The sequence below is a fragment of the Rhinolophus sinicus genome, chromosome 17 (assembly GCF_057876585.1).
Source record: "Rhinolophus sinicus isolate RSI-liver-muscle chromosome 17, RSI-T2T, whole genome shotgun sequence".
NCBI classification, from domain to species: domain Eukaryota; kingdom Metazoa; phylum Chordata; class Mammalia; order Chiroptera; family Rhinolophidae; genus Rhinolophus; species Rhinolophus sinicus.
This window is the reverse complement of record NC_142517.1, coordinates 122126551-122144621: the sequence shown is the minus strand read 5'-3', so window position 1 is coordinate 122144621 and position 18071 is coordinate 122126551. Positions and strand designations below refer to the sequence as shown.

The 18071-nt window shown below is 35.7% G+C and overlaps 1 protein-coding gene across 6 annotated transcripts in view; it reads left to right on the top strand.

Moving 5' to 3' along the window:
- Positions 1-18071, top strand: part of EPB41L5 (erythrocyte membrane protein band 4.1 like 5) — a 139809-nt gene that overhangs the window by 99332 nt on the left and 22406 nt on the right. For 5 of the 6 annotated variants that reach the window (XM_019715485.3, XM_074335200.2, XM_019715484.3 and 2 more), the window contains 5 exons: positions 6435-6598; positions 9871-9968; positions 13240-13368; positions 16136-16200; positions 17758-17848. In XM_019715485.3, coding sequence (XP_019571044.3) covers positions 6435-6598; positions 9871-9968; positions 13240-13368; positions 16136-16200; positions 17758-17848 — 547 coding nt within the window. Of the gene's footprint in view, positions 1-6434; positions 6599-9870; positions 9969-13239; positions 13369-16135; positions 16201-17722; positions 17849-18071 lie in introns of those variants that run through there. The other variant, XM_088794215.1, reaches the window with a different exon arrangement.

Here is an 18071-nt window from a genome sequence, read left to right as displayed (position 1 = left end):
AGAGTTTTTCCCATGAATGGCACTGGATTTGTCAAATACTTTTTCTGCACCTATTGAGATGATCGTGTGGTTTTTTTCCTATTAATATGGTATATTACATTAATTGATTTTGGAATGTAAACCAACTTTGCATTCCTGTCATAAATCCCACTTGGGCATGGTGGGCAATTCTTTTTGTTTCTTGCTTGATTTCTTGTTATGTCTTTGTATGTCTCCAGGATCAGGAGAATAATGACTTTATAGAATGATTTGGGGAATGTTGCCTCCTCTGCTTCTGAAATCATTTGTTGAAGATTGACATTATTTCTTCTTTTAAATGTTTGATAGAGTTAACCGGGGAAGTCATCTGGGCCCAAGCTTCTTTTCGTGAGAGGATTTTTAATTAATTCAATTAACTTACTTTTATGAATCTATTCAAATTTTCTATTTCTTCTGGAGTGAGCTTTGGTAGTTTGTGTCTCTGAAGAAATATTTCCATATCATCTAAGTTACTGAATTTGTTGGCATAAAGTTCATATATTCCCTTATTCCATTTTAATACCTGTAAGACCTCATTCCTGTTATTGGTAAATATGTATTCTCTCTTTTTTTCTCTTAGCCAGTTAGAAGTTAGCAATTATATTGAGCTTCTCAAAGAACTAGCTTTTGGTTTAATTCATTTTCTCTACTTTTTTTCCCTTCAATCTCTATTATTTCTTGCCTTCTTTACATTTAATGTGTTTTCTATTTTATCAAGGTGAAAGCTTAGGTCACTGATATGAGAAGTTCTTTTCTAATATAAATGTTTAGTGCCATCAGTATTCTTCTAAGTACTCCTTTAGTGGCATCCTACAAATTTGGATATGTTGCGCTTTCATTTTCATTTAATTCAAAATACTTTTATAGTTTTCCTTTTTATATCTTTTTTGATCCATGTGTTATTTAGAAGTGTCTTACATAATTTCCAAATATTTTGGGATTTTCCAAAGATCTTTCTGTTTGGATTTCTAATTTAAGTCTGTTCTGGTCAAAGAACATATATACTTTGTATGACTTGAATCTTTTTGAATTGATCAAATCTTATTTTATGGCCCAGAACATGGTCTATGTTAGTGATTATTCTTTGTGTACTTGAGAGGAATGTGTATTTTGCTGTTTCTGGTATACTGCTCTATAAGTGTCAATTAGGAAAAGTTGATGATTAGTATTGTTCTAGTCTAATATATCCTTGATGATTTTCTGCCCACTTGTTCTATCAATTATTCAGAAATCTCCAACCATAATTATCAATTTGTCTATTACTCTTTGCAGTACTTTTAGTTTTGGCTTCATGTATTTTGAAGCTCTGTCATTAAGTTCATAAATATTTAGCATTGTCATGTGCTGTTGATTAAATGCCCCCTTTATAGCCATCTTCATTTGAAGTATTGTTCTTTGCTCTGAACTCTACTTTGGTAACAATATATTCACTCTAACTTTTGTTTTGACCAGTGTTAGCATGGTATATCATTTTCTATCCTTTTATTTTTAAATCTCTGTTTATATTTAAATTGTTTTATGTAGACAGATATACTTGGGTTTTGCCTTTTTTTTTATCTTAACTGGCAATCTTTGTATTTAAAAATTTGTATGTTTAGTCCATTTCCTTTCAATGTGATTATTAATATGATTAAGTTTGAGTCTATCATTTTGCTGTTTGTTTTCTGTTTATCTCATATGTGTCTTGTTCCCATCTTTCTTTCTGTCTTCTTTTTCATTAATCAGGTTTTTTTAAATTCCATCTTTGTCCTTTCTTCACTTCTTAGCTATAATTCTTTGTTTTACTTTAATGGTTACTTTGGCATGTACAACTTTAACTTATACTATGCCTTGAAAGTAGACTATGATACCATTTCATGTATAGTATAAGAACCTTACAGTAGTGTACTTCTGTTTACCCACTGCCAGCCTTTTTATCAGTCATCAAGCATTTTACTATATTGTAAACCACGAAATGCAGTGTTCATTTTACTTCTGCCTTTAGGTCTTTAACTTTTTTTTTTTAGTGCAAGTCTTTTGGTCATGAATTATTCAGTATGAATGATAATTTCTTTTGTCTTTTGTTTTAATGCTTTAAGATATAATTTACATACCATACTATCCACCCATTTAAAGTGGACAGTTCAGTGTTTTTTGTACATTCACAGGATTGTGCAACCTTTATCACAATTTTATTTTAGAACATTTTTGTCCACCCTAAAGGAAGCCTCATACCCATTAGCAGTTGCTCTGATCACCCCTTATTCACCCTTTTGGTGAGGGAGGGATCCCTTACCCTAAATACTATAAAATGGTCGAACACACAAAACCCAGCACTGGAAAGATGAGATAGACAGTAATTTATTAGTCACATGTACTTATGGCTCAAGGTAGAAGGAAACCTCATAACATATAGGGCCACACGGTTGTTTTTTTGGGGAGCAAAGTGAACAACAATGGACTGTAGGAGGCAGGCTTTATAGTAACATGAGCATGAGATGACCCCTAGTTCCCATCAGGGGATGTGATTGGCTTGTTTGAATAATTTTACAGACTGTCAGGAAAGTGAAATTTGTTTGGTTAAAAACCTGGCAGAATACAGCTGGTACAGTTAGTTGATAGCAGAACTAGCCGGATGGGGAACCTTTTCCACTGGGTGGGGGGCTGCATATCTGGTGAGAGCATGGGAACCTGTGGTTAGCCTCACAGGATGTCAAGGCAGCACTTAGTATTCAATCTTAATTTCAGACCTTACACCACAGCAGTCAATCCCCCATTCCTCCCTGACCCTTCCTCCAGCTCCTGGCAACCACAAATCTACTTTCTGACTAAATGGATTTGCCTCTTCTGGACATTTCATATAAATGGACTCATACAATATGTGATAATTTGTGTCTGGATTTCTTCCCTTAACATTATGTTTTCAACGGTCATGTCATAGCATATATCAGTGCTTCACTCCTTTTTATTGCTGATTGGTATTTTAGTCTATGGATATACTGCATTTTATTTATTCAGGCCTCAGTTGATGGGCATTTAGGCTGTTTCCATTTTTTGGCTATTATGAGTAATACTGCAATGAACATTTATGTACACCTTTTTGTGTGGATGTATATTTTCATTTTCCTTTGGTATATACCTAGCTTTCTTTTCTTTCTTTTTTTTTTTTTTTTTTTTTTTTTTTTGCTTTTAAAACTCTTTACTGGCTATAAAATTTTAGTTGTCGTTTTTTTTTTTTTCTTTCAGTGCTTTCAAGGTGATCCTCCACTATCCTCTACTTTGCATAGTTTCTGATGGGAAATAGGCTGTCATCCTTATCTTTATTTTTTTGAACATATGAGTCTTTGGCTGCTTTTGAGATTTTCTATCATTGGTTTTAAGCAGTTTGATTATGATGCACTTTGGTGTAGCTTTCTTCATGTTCTTGTGTTTAGGGTTGATTGAGATTCTTGGATCTGTGGGTTTATAGTTTTCATCAAGTTTGGAAAAACTTCAGCAGTTATTTATTTTAACATTTGTTCTGTCCCACCCCCACTTTGCGATTCCAATTATCCATTACATTAGGCTACTTAAAGTTGTCCCACACTAACTGATATTCTTTTTTCTTTTTCTTTAAATTAAAATTTACTGGGGTGACAATTGTTAGTAAAGTTACATAGATTTCAGGTGTACAATTCTGTAATACATCATCTATAAATCCCATTGTGTGTTCACCACCCAGAGTCAGTTCTTCCATCACCATATAGTTGATCCCCTTTACTCTCATCTACCACCACCCTCCTCCCTTACCCTGTGGTAACCACTAAACTTTTGTCTGTGTCTATGAGTTTTTGTTTCTCATTTGTTTATCTTGTTCTTTTGTTCTTTTTGGTTTATATACCACATATCAGTGAAATCATATCGTTCTCTGCTTTTTCTGTCTGACTTATTTCGCTTAGCATTATAATTTCAAGATCCACCCATGTTGTCACAAATGATCCTATTTCATCTTTTCTAACTGACGAATAGTATTCCATTGCATATATATACCATAATTCTTTATCCATTCGAAGGACATTTTGGTTCTTTCCATGTCTTGGCCACCGTAAATAAAGCTGCAATGAACATTGGAGCACACTTGTCTTTATGGATAAATGTTTTCAGATTTTTTGGGTAGATACCCAGGAGAGGGATTGCTGGGTCATATGATAATTCTATTATAATTTTTTGAGGAACCTCCCCACTGCCTTCCATAGGGGCTGCACCAGTCTGCATTCCCACCAACAGTGTATGAGGGTTCCTTTTTCTCCACAGCGTCTCCAACACTTGTTACTATTTGTCTTGTTGGTGATAGCCATTCTGACTGGGGTGAGGTGATATCTCATTGTGGTTTTGATTTGCATTTCTCTGATGATTAGTGATGTTGAGCATTTTTTCATATGTCTATTTACCATTTGTATGTCCTCTTTGGGAAGATGTCTCTTCAGGTCCTCTGCCCATTTTTCAATTAGGTTGTTTGTTTTTTGTTGTTGAGTTGCATGAGTTCCTTGTATATTTTGGATATTAGCCCCTTATCGGAGGCGCTGTTTGCAAAGATCTTCTCCCACTCAGTTGGTTGCCTCTTTATTCTGTCAGTGGTTTCTTTTGCTGTGCAGAAGCTTCTAAGTTTGATAATAGTCCCATTCATTTATTTTAGCTTTTACTTCTCTTGCCTTTGGAGTCAAATTTATAAAATGCTCTTTGAACCCAAGGTCCATAAGTTTAGTACCTATGTTTTCTTCTATGCAATTTATTGTGTCAGGTCTTATGCTTAAGTCTTTGATCCATTTTGAATTAACTTTGGTACATGGTGACAAATAGCAGTCCAGTTTCAGTCTTTTGCACGCGGCTATCCAATTCTCCCAGCACCATTTATTGAAGAGACTGTCTTTTCTCCATTGTGTGGTTTTTTTCTTCTTTGTCAAAAATTATCTGTCCATATTTATGTGGTTTTATTTCTGGGTTCTCAATTCTATTCCATTGGTCTATGTGTCTGTTTTTCTGCCAATACCATGCTATTTTGATTATTGTTGCCCTGTAGTACAAGCTAAAGTCAGGGAGTGTGATACCTCCAGTATTGGTCTTTTTTTTCTTAAGATTGCTTTGGCTATTCGGGGTCTTTTGTGGTACTGATATTCTTTTCATTTTGAGGGATTATTTTTTTTGGTGTGTTTTATTTGGGATATTTTCTGTTGCTATGCCTTCAAGTTTAGCTCCCCCCCCCCAATGTCAATCTCTGTGAATCCCATCCAATATATTTTTCATCTCAGATATTATAAGTTTCTTCTCTAGAAGTTTGATTTGGATCTTTTTTATATCTTCCATGTTTGTACTTAACTTTTTTTAACGTGTTATAATTAAACAGTTATTGTAACTGTTTAATATATTTCTCTGCAAATTCTAACATCGGTTTCCATTGATGGATTATTCTCTTTAGTATGGGATGTCTTTTTCTGCCTCTTTGCATTCCTGGTAATCTTTGAATGGACCCGACATTCTACCAAGTTCTTAACCTAACAAGTTTCACTTCCCTGTCTGATGCGATACAATTTTATATTCCTCTATACCTTTGAGCTTTGTTTTGGGATGCAGTTAAGTTACTTGGAAACAGTTGGATCCTTTCAGGTCTTTCTTTTATGATGTATTAGGTGGGCCTTTGCCGTGCTCAGTCTGAGTTAATTATTTTTCACCACTGAGGCAAAACCGTCCTGAATACTCAATGCCCTGTGAATGAATGTGTTTTTACAATCTGTCTGTGGAAACAGGCACTGTGGCCCAGTGTGAGTGCCACTAGTACTTTCCCCAGCCAAACAGAAGGCGGAAGTCCTTTTGGATGGTCTTTCCCTAGCCTCAGTCTCCTCACACACATTCTCTCGTCAGTACTCTGCTGAATACTTGAGGTGGGGGTTTTCTGCAGATCTCCAGGATTCTCTCCTTGAAGTGCTGCTCTGTCCTGTTTGATCCTGTGTCCTGTGAACTCCAGTTGCCTCGGCTGCACTGGACTCTCAGCCTCATCTTTTCAATTGAGAAGACTACTAAGGGCGTTCTCTGTGCTCCGCCTCATTTCACCATCTCTACACCAAGGCATGGAAATTCTCTCAAGGCAATTGTAGGGCTCATCTCAGTTGTTTCCCAAATTTCAGAATCATTGTCCTTTGTTGTCTGATGTCTTATGTCTTGAAAACAAATTTTTCCCCCTTAGGTTATTTTAGGTAGGAAGCTAAATCCAGTCCCCTTTTACTCCATCTTAGCTGGAAGAAAAGCCTGCCCAAAAGGTGTTGTCGGATGAATAAACTACTCAGGATTTGAACTCTTACATGAATTTTTTTCCAACAAACATTCTTATTAGTCTTTTAAATTCTTTTCATGATAAATATCTTGGTCTAAGTAAGTTTTACCTTTACCTGTTACCTTTACAGCTTGCCTCTGAATATTGATTTGCTAGATAGTCCAGACTTACTGGAAACAACCATTGATGATGTAATTGGAGCACCTGACACTGTGGAAACATTGCCAGCACCAGCGGAAGTTAACATGGCTTCCAGGCAAAGTGGATTAGAGGAGCTTGAAGGTGAAGGCGGGAGTAAGTAAATTTTCTGTATAACATCAATGACACCTTTTTATTTTACCTCCCTTTGAAATGTGCTATTTAATATATCAGTCCCCTCAATAATATTTTATGCAATAGTTGAATTTTAAATTTTAATGTAGAAGAGTTATGCCTTCTTGCTCTTTTGGCTTAAAGGTCCATTGAAATATTTAAGATCGCATAATTGAGACCATTAAACATTTGTATCATTTATAAGTCATTACAAATTTATGAATTTTCAAACTTGCTTTTTACTTTGTTTCTTGAGTGAAAATTAGGAGAAAAAGTTTCTTTAAAGATTTGAAGTTTCTGTAAAGGGCACAGGATTGATTGAATAAATGTTTGGATGTTCCATTAGCTCCCAGAAAGTATTTTGTTTTTAATGAGGACTGTTGTTGCCCAGATTCACAAAAATAAATAATACAGAGAGAAAGTTGCTTACCTTAACTTTTTCAAAGGTTTAAAGGAAACAGTAAATTGCACATTGAAAATTTCTTATATTTGTGAGTTTGGTTTGATATTAAAGTATAAACTGTATTTAAACAGGAGCTTGCTGTTGAATCTCAGTGTCATATACATTCATTTAACAGCAGCTAATATTTATGTGGCTCTTGTCAATTTTGACTTTTATCCCTAAAATTTGATACTATCTGTCAACACCTCATAGGAAGTTGTCATTGAGTATGCTGTTGTCTCTGAAAAGTACAGACTTCAGCAGTGTATTTAGTAATTTAGAGACAGAAAGTGTTCATGAAAACTTACACAGTGCTTCTGGTTAATAGAACATGTAGAAGTACTACTGGTAATTGGCATTAAAAATTTGTCCTTTTGTTCCCTAAGTAATCACTACAAATACACAGTTAAACCAATGTTCTGATATGTCATGGTTTTACGAAATTCTTACTGACATCTACCATGTTTGAGTTGTGCTTGTGAATCTGAGGTCAGAGAAACAGAAATTAACTTTATTAGTAATTTCAGAATAATGTTCTAATTTGATTATTTTAAAGGTGGTAGTTAGTTATTGGATTAAGAAAACATCCTCCATTACTATTTCTCTTATACTTTCTTTGCCATAATTTATTTTGGTTAGTTTCCAGTTTTTACAGTCCTACCCTGGACTCTAACTTTTGTTAGAAATGACAACTCTTTGTGACTAGACAGATGTGAGACATAATAAATCAAGGCCGTCAGGATTTAGATTCAACCAGAAGCAGGACTAGCTTAATACTGAGTATTTATACTGAGTATTAAATACTGAGGGTTAAAATAAAAATAGTCTCCATTATAGAGATGCCAGTATTGATTTTATTTACATTCCATTTTATGTCCATTATATGGTCTTAAGTTTTTTTTCAGTGCTGCAATAGTACAAGTATTATATTAGCAAACAACGTTGATTTAGTACATACTTTCTCGGAAATTGCATTGGTTTGGGAGAATATTGAATGTTCCTACATAGGATGTCCCTAGAATGACCTAGGGATGCCTAGAAAAGATCAAATGAGATGTAATAACTCTTCAAATATTTGAAAGCCTGTGTAGCAAAGACTTTATTTTATGGCGTTTTATTGGTGATTCTTGGACCAGCAATTTGAAAGTATAGGGAAGCAGATTTGGGATCAGTATAGGGAAGAATTTTTTAAATGTTTCTGCCATATATCGGAAATAGATACGTGACAGTGAGTGAGCCCCTTATTACAGAAGGTATGCAAGCAGAGCTTAAATGCTGCTAAAGTTGTGACAAAAGAAATTCGTGTATAGTGTGGGGGATTCATTCATAAGGCTTATTCAGTTCAGATTTATGTCATTTGCTCAAAGTCAATGAAAATAGAGTATTTTGATGTTAAGAATTAAGGTCCTATAATCTTGGTATCCAATTTATTCTTTATTTTCTTTTGGTTGTAATGTCAAAATTCTGATTTCACATAGATGAATAGTTAAAAATAGTAACTTTAAAAAAGAATAGCTTATCCTACAATCTCAGGATGTTCCTCAGCCAAACAGATGTAGCAGAAGAAGCTTTTTTTTAACAACAACAAAAAAACCCAGACCCCAAACCCAACAGTATTAATGTATCATCATAAGCTAAAGGGTTTGTGATCTCATCATCATGTTAAAATTTAGTCTCAAGTAATTTGTAGCATGAGAAAACCAGGCGATGGCAATTAAGTAAGTAAATGAGTACGGAAGATTTTGAGATCAGTGTTGAATTAGCGATTCTCATTACCTGGAGAGTTTTAAAAACTATCAGTGCCAGAAAACTACCTCCAGAAATTCTGATATCATTTTCTGGGGTTAGCTCTGGGAATCAGTATTTCTTAACACGTTGCGTACGGATTACGAGAATCTTCACGAGGGATTTAAACCCCGCCGTACGCAATGTGTTAAAAGCTCCACATCTGATTCTAATATGTAGCCGAGGGAGAGATCCACAAGTTAACTGATGGACCCTTTTAGATGATCCCTTTGACCAGGAGGCAATGATTTCATAGTTTTCCTTTCCCTTTTGCCTGATTATTTAGAAATTATTAGGCATTCAACAGCTTTTCTGTCAAGTGACCATGTGAAAATACAATCTCATACAAAATTAGTCCCTGTGAAATAAGACAGAGTGGTTGCTTTAAGTAGCATTCATTTAAAGCTGAATTGTATTTAACGTATTAATATTATCTTTTCAGTGGTTAGAGGACTTTATTTGTAATGTGTTTTGCAGCTAAGGTGGAACATAATGAAGACAAAATGCTTGTCCTGCATCACACCTGCTGTTACCAGTATATAATATTTATTCATCCATGAATGAATAAATGTATGTCCTTCATCTGTTTGCTCCACATAAGTTTAGTTTCAGGCTGTGTATATATATTGAGGGCCAAGGAAAGAAAATGGCAAAGTACTGAGGTGCAGCAGGAGGAGCTTGGGTTGTGGTTGTGGAAGGAAGGATGGTGTCACACATGATCTCTGCTTTTCTTTGGGGTCTTTTGACTAGTAAGCCTTCTTAACCACACATTCTATTAACATTCCATGCCTAGTGGCTTTTTAGGAGCAGTGCAGATACCGGCCAGTGTTCCTATTTAGGTTAACTCTTAATCAAAGTGATGGAGAGTTACCTGGTTATAGGAAGAAAATGCATTTATTCTGTGGTCAGCTGGATTGTTACCTTTAATTGATGGTAACTGGTGTTGGAAAAAACAAACTTAAATCTATACCTTCACACAGCTATGACAGCCTGTCAGATTAAGGGGCTATTTTGCCGTTTTTTGCAGCATTAAAAGATGCGTCAGAGAAGCTGAAACAGCTTGAGATGGAAACCGGTTCGTTGCCACCCCCTCATCCCAGCATTGATGTCAACATCAACAGCCAGGTATCCGGATGTCTCCCTTGTATGCCGGTCACACACTACAGACTGCAGAAATCCTTTCTTCCCAAAGCTAATACTTTCTCATTTCTTTTGCTGGGAAATCTGTCTCTGCTGAATTCTTACAAACTGTTCTCATTTAAGATGAAGCAATTTGTAGATTTTTAGGAGGGAAGGCAGAAACTTGGGGAGCAACATTAAGAACTGTACAGTCATCTTATAGTTGTTTTTTTTTAGATACACAGTCAAAAGTGATATGGCTGTTAAACCTTTTACTTTAATTTTATTTTTTTTAATTTATTGGGGGTATAGTGGTTAGTAAAATTACATAGGTTTCAAGTGTACAGTTCTGTAATACAGCATCTACATACCGCATTGTGTGTTCACCACCCAGAGTCAATTCTCCTTCCATCACCATATGTTTGACCCCCTTCACCAACTCTTCTACCACCCCCACCACCCCCCTAAAACCCTCTAGTAACCACTAAACTGTTCTCTGTGTCTGTGAGTTTTTGTTTCTTTGTTTGGTTGTCTTATTCCTTTGTTCCTTTCAGTTTTATATACCACATATCAGTGAAATCATGCGGTTCTTGACTTTTTCTGTCTGACTTATTTTGCTTAGCATGTAATCTCAAGATCCATCCATGTCTCAAATGGCGCTATTTCATCTTTTCTTATGGCAGAGTAGTATTCAATTATATATAAATACCACATCTTCTTTATCCAGTCATCTATGAAAGGACACTTTGGTTGTTTCCATGGCTTGGCCATGTGAAAATGGCTGCAGTGAACATCGGAATACATATATCTTTACGGATAAATGTTTTCAGATTTTTTGCATAGATACCCAGGAGAGGGATTGCTGGGTCATATGGTAATTCTGTTCGTAATTTTTTGAGGAGCCTCCATAATGTTTTCTACAGTGGCTGTACCAATTCACATTTCCACCAACAATGTATGAGGGTTCCTTTTTCTCCACAGCCTCTCCAACACTTGTTATTATTTGTCTTGTTGATGATAGTCATTCTAACATATGTTAGGTGATACCTCATTGTGGTTTTGATTTGCATTTCCCTAGTAGCTAGTGAAGTTGAGCATGTTTTCATGTATCTGTTGGCCACTTGTATGTCTTCCTGGGAGAAGTGTCTTAAATCTTTTATTTTGATTCAGCCTATCCTTTCTCTTACTTATGTTCAGTGGGTCATGATTTAGTTGAAGAACTCAATGAATGTCTTTTGAAATTATAGGATTTGTTTGAAAGGCGCTGCTCTGTTGTATAAACAAGAAGAGAAGAGAATTTCTTATGCTTCAATTCATCTTTCCTACCTTTCACCATGCTGTCCCCTAGCAGATTTTTAGGCATTGGGTGTGTGTGGGGGATACATACCAATTAAGCCAATTAAACTTCAGTTAATTGACTAATTTAAAATTTTTTCTTATTCCTATATTAAATAACTAAAATAAATTGAATGAGATAAAAATAATTGTATCAGCTGCCAGATGTCCCCACTAAATGGAAGAGTGAATTTTAGATAATGATCTGGAGACACCTTTTTTCCCTCTATATTGAGACAACAGATAACAAGGATCTGTTGCGTGAATCTTGTTTTGGTTTGGTTTTAAAGAGGAAAGTGAACAGCTGACCTGTAGTGTTCTTTCATCCTTGAAACCTAACTGGAATTTCTTCAGAGACCTGTATGAAGTAGAGTGATTTTCTTCTTTCTTACATAGTCATTGTTAAAGATGTCTTTTTGAATCCAAGTCTTTTTTTTCCCTAATGTGTTTTTTTCTTAGAAATGTCTTTTAAAAGCTGATAAAATTTCAGGAAGGCTTTCATTTTCTTGACTCCCTCAATATTTTTCAATTATATTGGTCTGTTTACTTTCACACTGTCAGTTTGAAAGCTTTAGATGCTTAGAAATGATTTTGACACAAATCTAGCAGAGGACCAAAATGAACCTGAAAAAGAAGCCTGGTGAATCTTGGGAGGGGAGAAGACGAGCGATTGTACATTACACTGGTTGAGAACTTAAGCAGACTTTGGATCAACTTTCCCCCCTGACATAAGCTCCTAACTCAGCTCGCTGTGACAGCTACGGACTACTCCACAGTAGGGTTTGAGTATCCACAGTCATTTCACATCTGGTCTAATTTGGGGTATTTAGGAATCAGGGTGTCCTTTTAATTCTTTTGGTCTTTTGTTTGCCACATTTTGACCACCTGAGGCAGATAGATCAGCAACATAGTAACTGGGTGCCCTTGGAGTTATGCGCTGTAAGACAATAAAGTGAAAATACTTTAAAGCTATTACTCAACTTGTATTGCAGTAATTTTTGTCTATAGTACACATACATGGTAATTGTAGAAAATTAAAGCAAATTTTAAATAGCAGGAAATTATAAATCCTGCATTATCCTACTACTAAGAGATAACTGTAGTTAACATTTTTAAAGATACATATTTCCAAACATTTAAATGTGATATATATTTAAAAAATAAAAATGTAATAACACTGCTCTTTAAAACTAATCAATTGTAAACACCTTTTTTATTTTAATGATAAATTACAAGCAGTGGTTAAATTGCATGCATGTGTTATCATGTTTACTCAGTCCCTATTACACATTTAGATTGTTGTTAATTTTCACTGTCATAATCAGTGGTGTGATAGCAGTCTTATAAATAAATATCTTTAATCATCTTTGATTATTTTCCTGGGAAATAGAAGTGTTAGATCAAAGTACCGGTGTAATTTTTTTTAATTTTTTATTAAATTTATTGGGGTGACATTGGTTAGTAAAATTATATAAGTTTCAAGTGTACATTTCTATAATACTTCATCTATATATTGCATTCTGTGTTCACCACCCAGAGTCAGTTCTCTTTCCATCACCATATATTTGAGCCCCGTTATCCTCTTCTACCACCACCTCCCTCCCCGCTTACCCTCTAGTAACCATTAAACTTTTATCTGTCTATGAGGGTTTTTTGTTTGTTTGTTTGTTGCTTTCCATTTTATATCCCACATATGAATGAAGTCATATGGTTCTTGTCCTTTTCTGTCTGATTTATTTCACTTAGCATGATAATCTCAAGATCCATCCATGTTGTTGACTATTCCTGGAATAGGAGAGAGCTGCTAAAGACACATAATTTCCTGGTTATGTGCATATGAACTTTCATCATTCCATTTCCATTCCATTTCCATATAATATCACACCCTTTCCTATTTCCATATAACTATCAGAGTTGCTTACAGTGTATTTTTACTATCTAGGAAGAAGTGGTGAAGTTGACTGAGAAATGTCTTAATAATGCCATTGAGAGCCCAGGACTGAATGCCAGGAGAGTTCCTCCTGACTTGAAGAGTAACATTTTGAAGGCTCAAGTAGAAGCAGTGCGTAAGGTAAGCTTCCTTTAATCAAAGTAGTCCTGGTAAGTGAAAAGAACATGAAACTTAGAGCCGAGAGACCCTGAGGAAGAAATAAAATACATGAATGTTAAACAGGAGTGACCTAGCTAGTGATTACAGACAGAAACTAGTACCAAGAAACATGCTTAAGATGGCGAAATGCATCCCCAACTTTATAAGCTAGATGAAGAGGAGCACCATGGGACAAAAAGTAAGAGTCAGGATGCTCTAGGGTTTCAGAAATTTTTAAAAAGTCAAATTCCTATAGAAGTGAGTACCTAATCTTTGCCACTTTTACAGCCAGAAAATGTAGTGATTTTCAAGTTCCTGTCAATATTAACTCTATGATTTTAGGGTTTTTTTAGTTGATCTGCTACTCCCTACCACCACCTGCCCCCAATTTGGCAAAATTGTGATGTTATTAACAAGAGTGAAAGTTGCAAGGTGAAAGAGTTGGCTGTAACATTGTGAAATATATAGTGGGACAAACCCCCATGAAATATATGGCATCTATGCTCCCAAAATCAGTTTTTCCTTGGTTCTCCCTGACTTTCTAACTTCTCCTCCATACTAAACCAGGAAAAAGCCTGTCTCACCAAGTCATGTTAACCAGGATTTCAAAATACCCTGTTGTTGAGAAGATGCGTTTTACTTATCCTGTCCCCAGGCACAAGTCTTAAAGAGAACTGAGAAAACTTACAGAATATTGTTCCTGCTTTATATCTACCCTCCTCACCCAATATAAACATAGTATTTACACATACAGAAAATATAAAATATTGCATTACAGGCTGTGGAATCAGATAACTTGAGTTTGCATCCTACTTCTAATCTACCACCTACTAGCCTTGTGACTTGGCAAGTTAGTTAATTTCTCTGAGCCTCAGTTTAATTAAGGTAGGTAGTACCTACCTTAAGATGAGTTGTAAGGATAAAATAAGATAATAAATGTAAAGGACGTGGAATAGTGCCTGGCATGTACTGAGCATGTGATGAGTGTTGATCCCCAATGTTGGAACTGCTTGTGTAGTAGCAGTGATAGTTATCATTGTTATTACCTTACATTTCAGTTATACTTTTGGATCTTTCTTGACTTAAAGAAGAGAGAAATAATGAATTGCCCTAAATTAAAGAGATTTTATTTTATAGTTAAAAGCCTTCCCATGAAGAAAACTCCAGGACCAGAGCCTTCATTGTTGAAATCTACTGAACGTTTGAGGAAGAAATAGTAACAGTTCTACACAAACTCTTTTCAGAGAATAAAAGAGGAGAGGACATTTTCCAACTCATTTTACGAGAATAGTATTACCCCAATACCAAAACTAGAAAAAGTGTTACAAGAAAAGTAACCATAGACTAATAAAAATAGACTCAAAAGTCCGTAACAAGATATGAACAAATCTGCTCACTCAGCAGTTTATAAAAAGGATGGTACATCATGACCAAGTCGGGAAGAAAGTCGGTTTATATTAAAAAACCAGTATAGTTGACCATATTAAAAAATAAAGAAAATGTTCTCAAAGTCCTATGGAAAAGGCATTTCACAGAATTCAATTCCCTTCATGACAAGAATCTCCAGCAAACTAGGAATAGAGTAGAACTTCTTAAGCCTGATAAAGGGGATCTATGAAGACAAATCTACAGCTAACATCATACTTCATAGTGAAAGACACATTTACTTAAATAGCTAAAATTAAAAACTGACCATTCCTATGTGGGCAGTGGTGAATCTCCTGCAATGCACATTGCTGGTAAGAATAAAACATGTTTAGCAAGCACTTGAGAAAAGAGTTTTGCAGTGTATTAAACATACACTTGCCATATGACCCAGCAGCTTTACTCTTAGATATTGACCCAAGAGAAATGGGTAGGTTCACACAGCTACTAAAATGTACAGGAATTCCTTGGAGCTTTATTATAATAGCTGAAAACTAGAAATAACCCAAATATCCCTCAGTAGGTAAACAGATAATCAAATTGTGGTATATCCATCCAGTGGAATGCTACTCAGCGCATAAGAAGGAATTAATTAGTGATAAGTGGAGCACCATGGGTGACTCGCATCATGCTACTCTGAAGAGGTGTAATGATTTCATTTATGTGAAACTGTAGTAAGTACAGGTCATTGTTTGCCATGTGTAAGCATTTTGATGGGATTGCATTGGAAGCCTCAAGGGAACATTTTGAGGGTAGTAAAAATGTTACATATGTTCACTGTAGTGTTGATTGTGCACCTGTATATATTTTTCAAAATTCATTGAATTGTACATTACAGATGTGTGCATTTTACTATATGTAAATGATACCACACTGAAGTTGAGGAAAAGAACTGACTTGTTCAGAAAAGGTTTTTAGGATTCTCTCCTAAAATATCCCTTGCATTCAGGGAAAATAAGCCAAATATACAGCTTAACATCTGTTTCTTCTTCTATCATGTAAATTGGAAAAATTCTGGCATAACTCTTTTGGGATTCTGTGTATATTGACTAACACACCAGGATGTCTTAAATAATTGAGAGCTGTCTAGTAAAGCATGTGAATTTATGTACTAATATATTGAAGTGGAAGCATGGATTATAAATGTGGCTATGGGATAGGATTACACTAGGTACAATACTGATATTTCCATAGATAAAGTATGATTACCTCTTTTGGAACTGAAGTAAACTGATATTTCTGTTTTCACAGGAAAGAAATATAAACTTCTTGTTACCTTAATATCCTCAACAAAGAGTTAATGTTTATGATTTAATTTTCTTAGGTGACAAAAGAAGATGGCTTATTAAGTCATAAAAATGCCAGTGTTCAGGCTGCTGTCACAAACAGGTACAGTTCTGGGGAGACGGAATGCAGTGATGTTCTTTTCCTCTTAACTTTTTGATTTTGGGCCTTTTCCTCGTCCCCAGTCTATCACCACATGATTTCAAGATTTCTATTTGAAAGACAGCTTGAATTCACTCTTCTGTCTATTACATGGCTACTTAGTCTTCTGTCTATTACATGGCTAGCTTTAGATTATTTGAAGGTACTCCTAATTTGTCTCTCTAAATTCTCATTCTTCTTCAACTGATTCAAACTGCAGAGCAAAAACAACTTTTAAAGGTATTTTTAATCTCATAAGTTACCTGGTAAGCAACGTCTATTATTTCTCTAAGGTATGGTAGTTAACTTCAAGCCCCCAGTCTTATAAAACTTTCTTACTATGGGCTGTCACATTCAAGCTAATTTCCTTGCTTTTCTTTCCAAGCACCCACTGTCTGTCTTTTCTTTAATGATTATTATGCCATTTATCTGTCTTACTAGGCTTTTATCCCCTGCTCTGTGCCAGTTAGTTTTGTCCCTCACTGTATATCCAGTGTTCTGTGCTTAGTTGCTGCTAAACATTGTTGAATGAAAGAGTGCTGTTTCTTTTCCCATTATTAAAAACTTATTCAGTGAAGCGTTTTCTGATTTATCAAATTCAGTTCCAGATACTGTAATCAACGTAGCACTTAAGCATATAGAGCTTTGAATATAGAGCTTTACAGTTAGTACTCAACAAATGTCCTAATTGGTGATCAGGGTAAAGCTGGAATTACAGCTTTAGATTTGGCTGTAGATTTTCCCTCTTTCCACCCTGGTTGAAGCCATCTGTAAGACTGCTCCTGTTCTTGTTATCCTTATCTGGAGTTACCCACCCCACCCCGATCCCCCACCTTCCCGTCATTGCTGCCAGGCCCACAGGTCGTAGAGTGTCTGGCATCCTCTGACCTGGCTGGTCCCGTTGGACTATCTGGAGCAATCTAGATGCTGCTGCTTCTTGCTGCAGCAGAGCTCTCCAGCCTGTGTCTTTAAGTGGTGGCTTCTCCTTATGGTTTCCTGACTGTTCTCCCATATCTCAGGTATCCTGTATAAATCCTGTTCCGCTGAGCTTTCCCATTCATATATTTGATAACAGCCTTAACAGATCAATCTGTTGACCTGTATTTTTTGTGTGTCTGTCTTTTCAAGATAAATTTTTTCTGTCCCTTCAGTGAGATTTAGGAGGGAAGCAAAATAGTCCACCATTTTGATCCATCTGTGAATGAATCTGACCTGAATTTGAAAACTCTTATGTGGTGGGCTGGGGAAGAGTTTCACAAAGGCGTGTGATACTGATGGCTCTCATGCTCCTCACAAATTGTCACTTCTTTTTCCCCTACATGAATTTGTTATCCTTCTTCCCCGAGTCCTTTCTTTGAAAATGCTGCCTAATGAATTGTATTAATGAAGGGCTTTTTCATTATGTATTACACATTAAATACTTATTTCTCTTATTTCTAGATTAGAATTTTATCTTCTATACTTTTAAAATTCTATGCCTGTACAGGTCCTCCATGATGTGAATTTATATTTTCTTCCCAGTGCTGTATTAAATGAGAATAATGTGCCGCTCCCTGAAGGTTCTCTTGCTCCAAAGCACATCTCACCTTCAGAAAATGGTTCTCTTCTAAAGGTAACAATACTTTTTAAGTTTTCTCCAAAAAACACACTGAGTTGAATCCTGTAGTACAACCATGGCCATCTGGTGATTTCTGATTGACACCAGAATTTAAGCTGTGAGAACAGCGTTGAGCCTGAATTCTCTAGGGAGAGTCCTATTGTCAGATGCCTCACAAGAGTATCTCAGGGTTTTGTCTCAGGTTTTTCTGTTGTTTGTTGGTAGTTTTGGTTTTGAG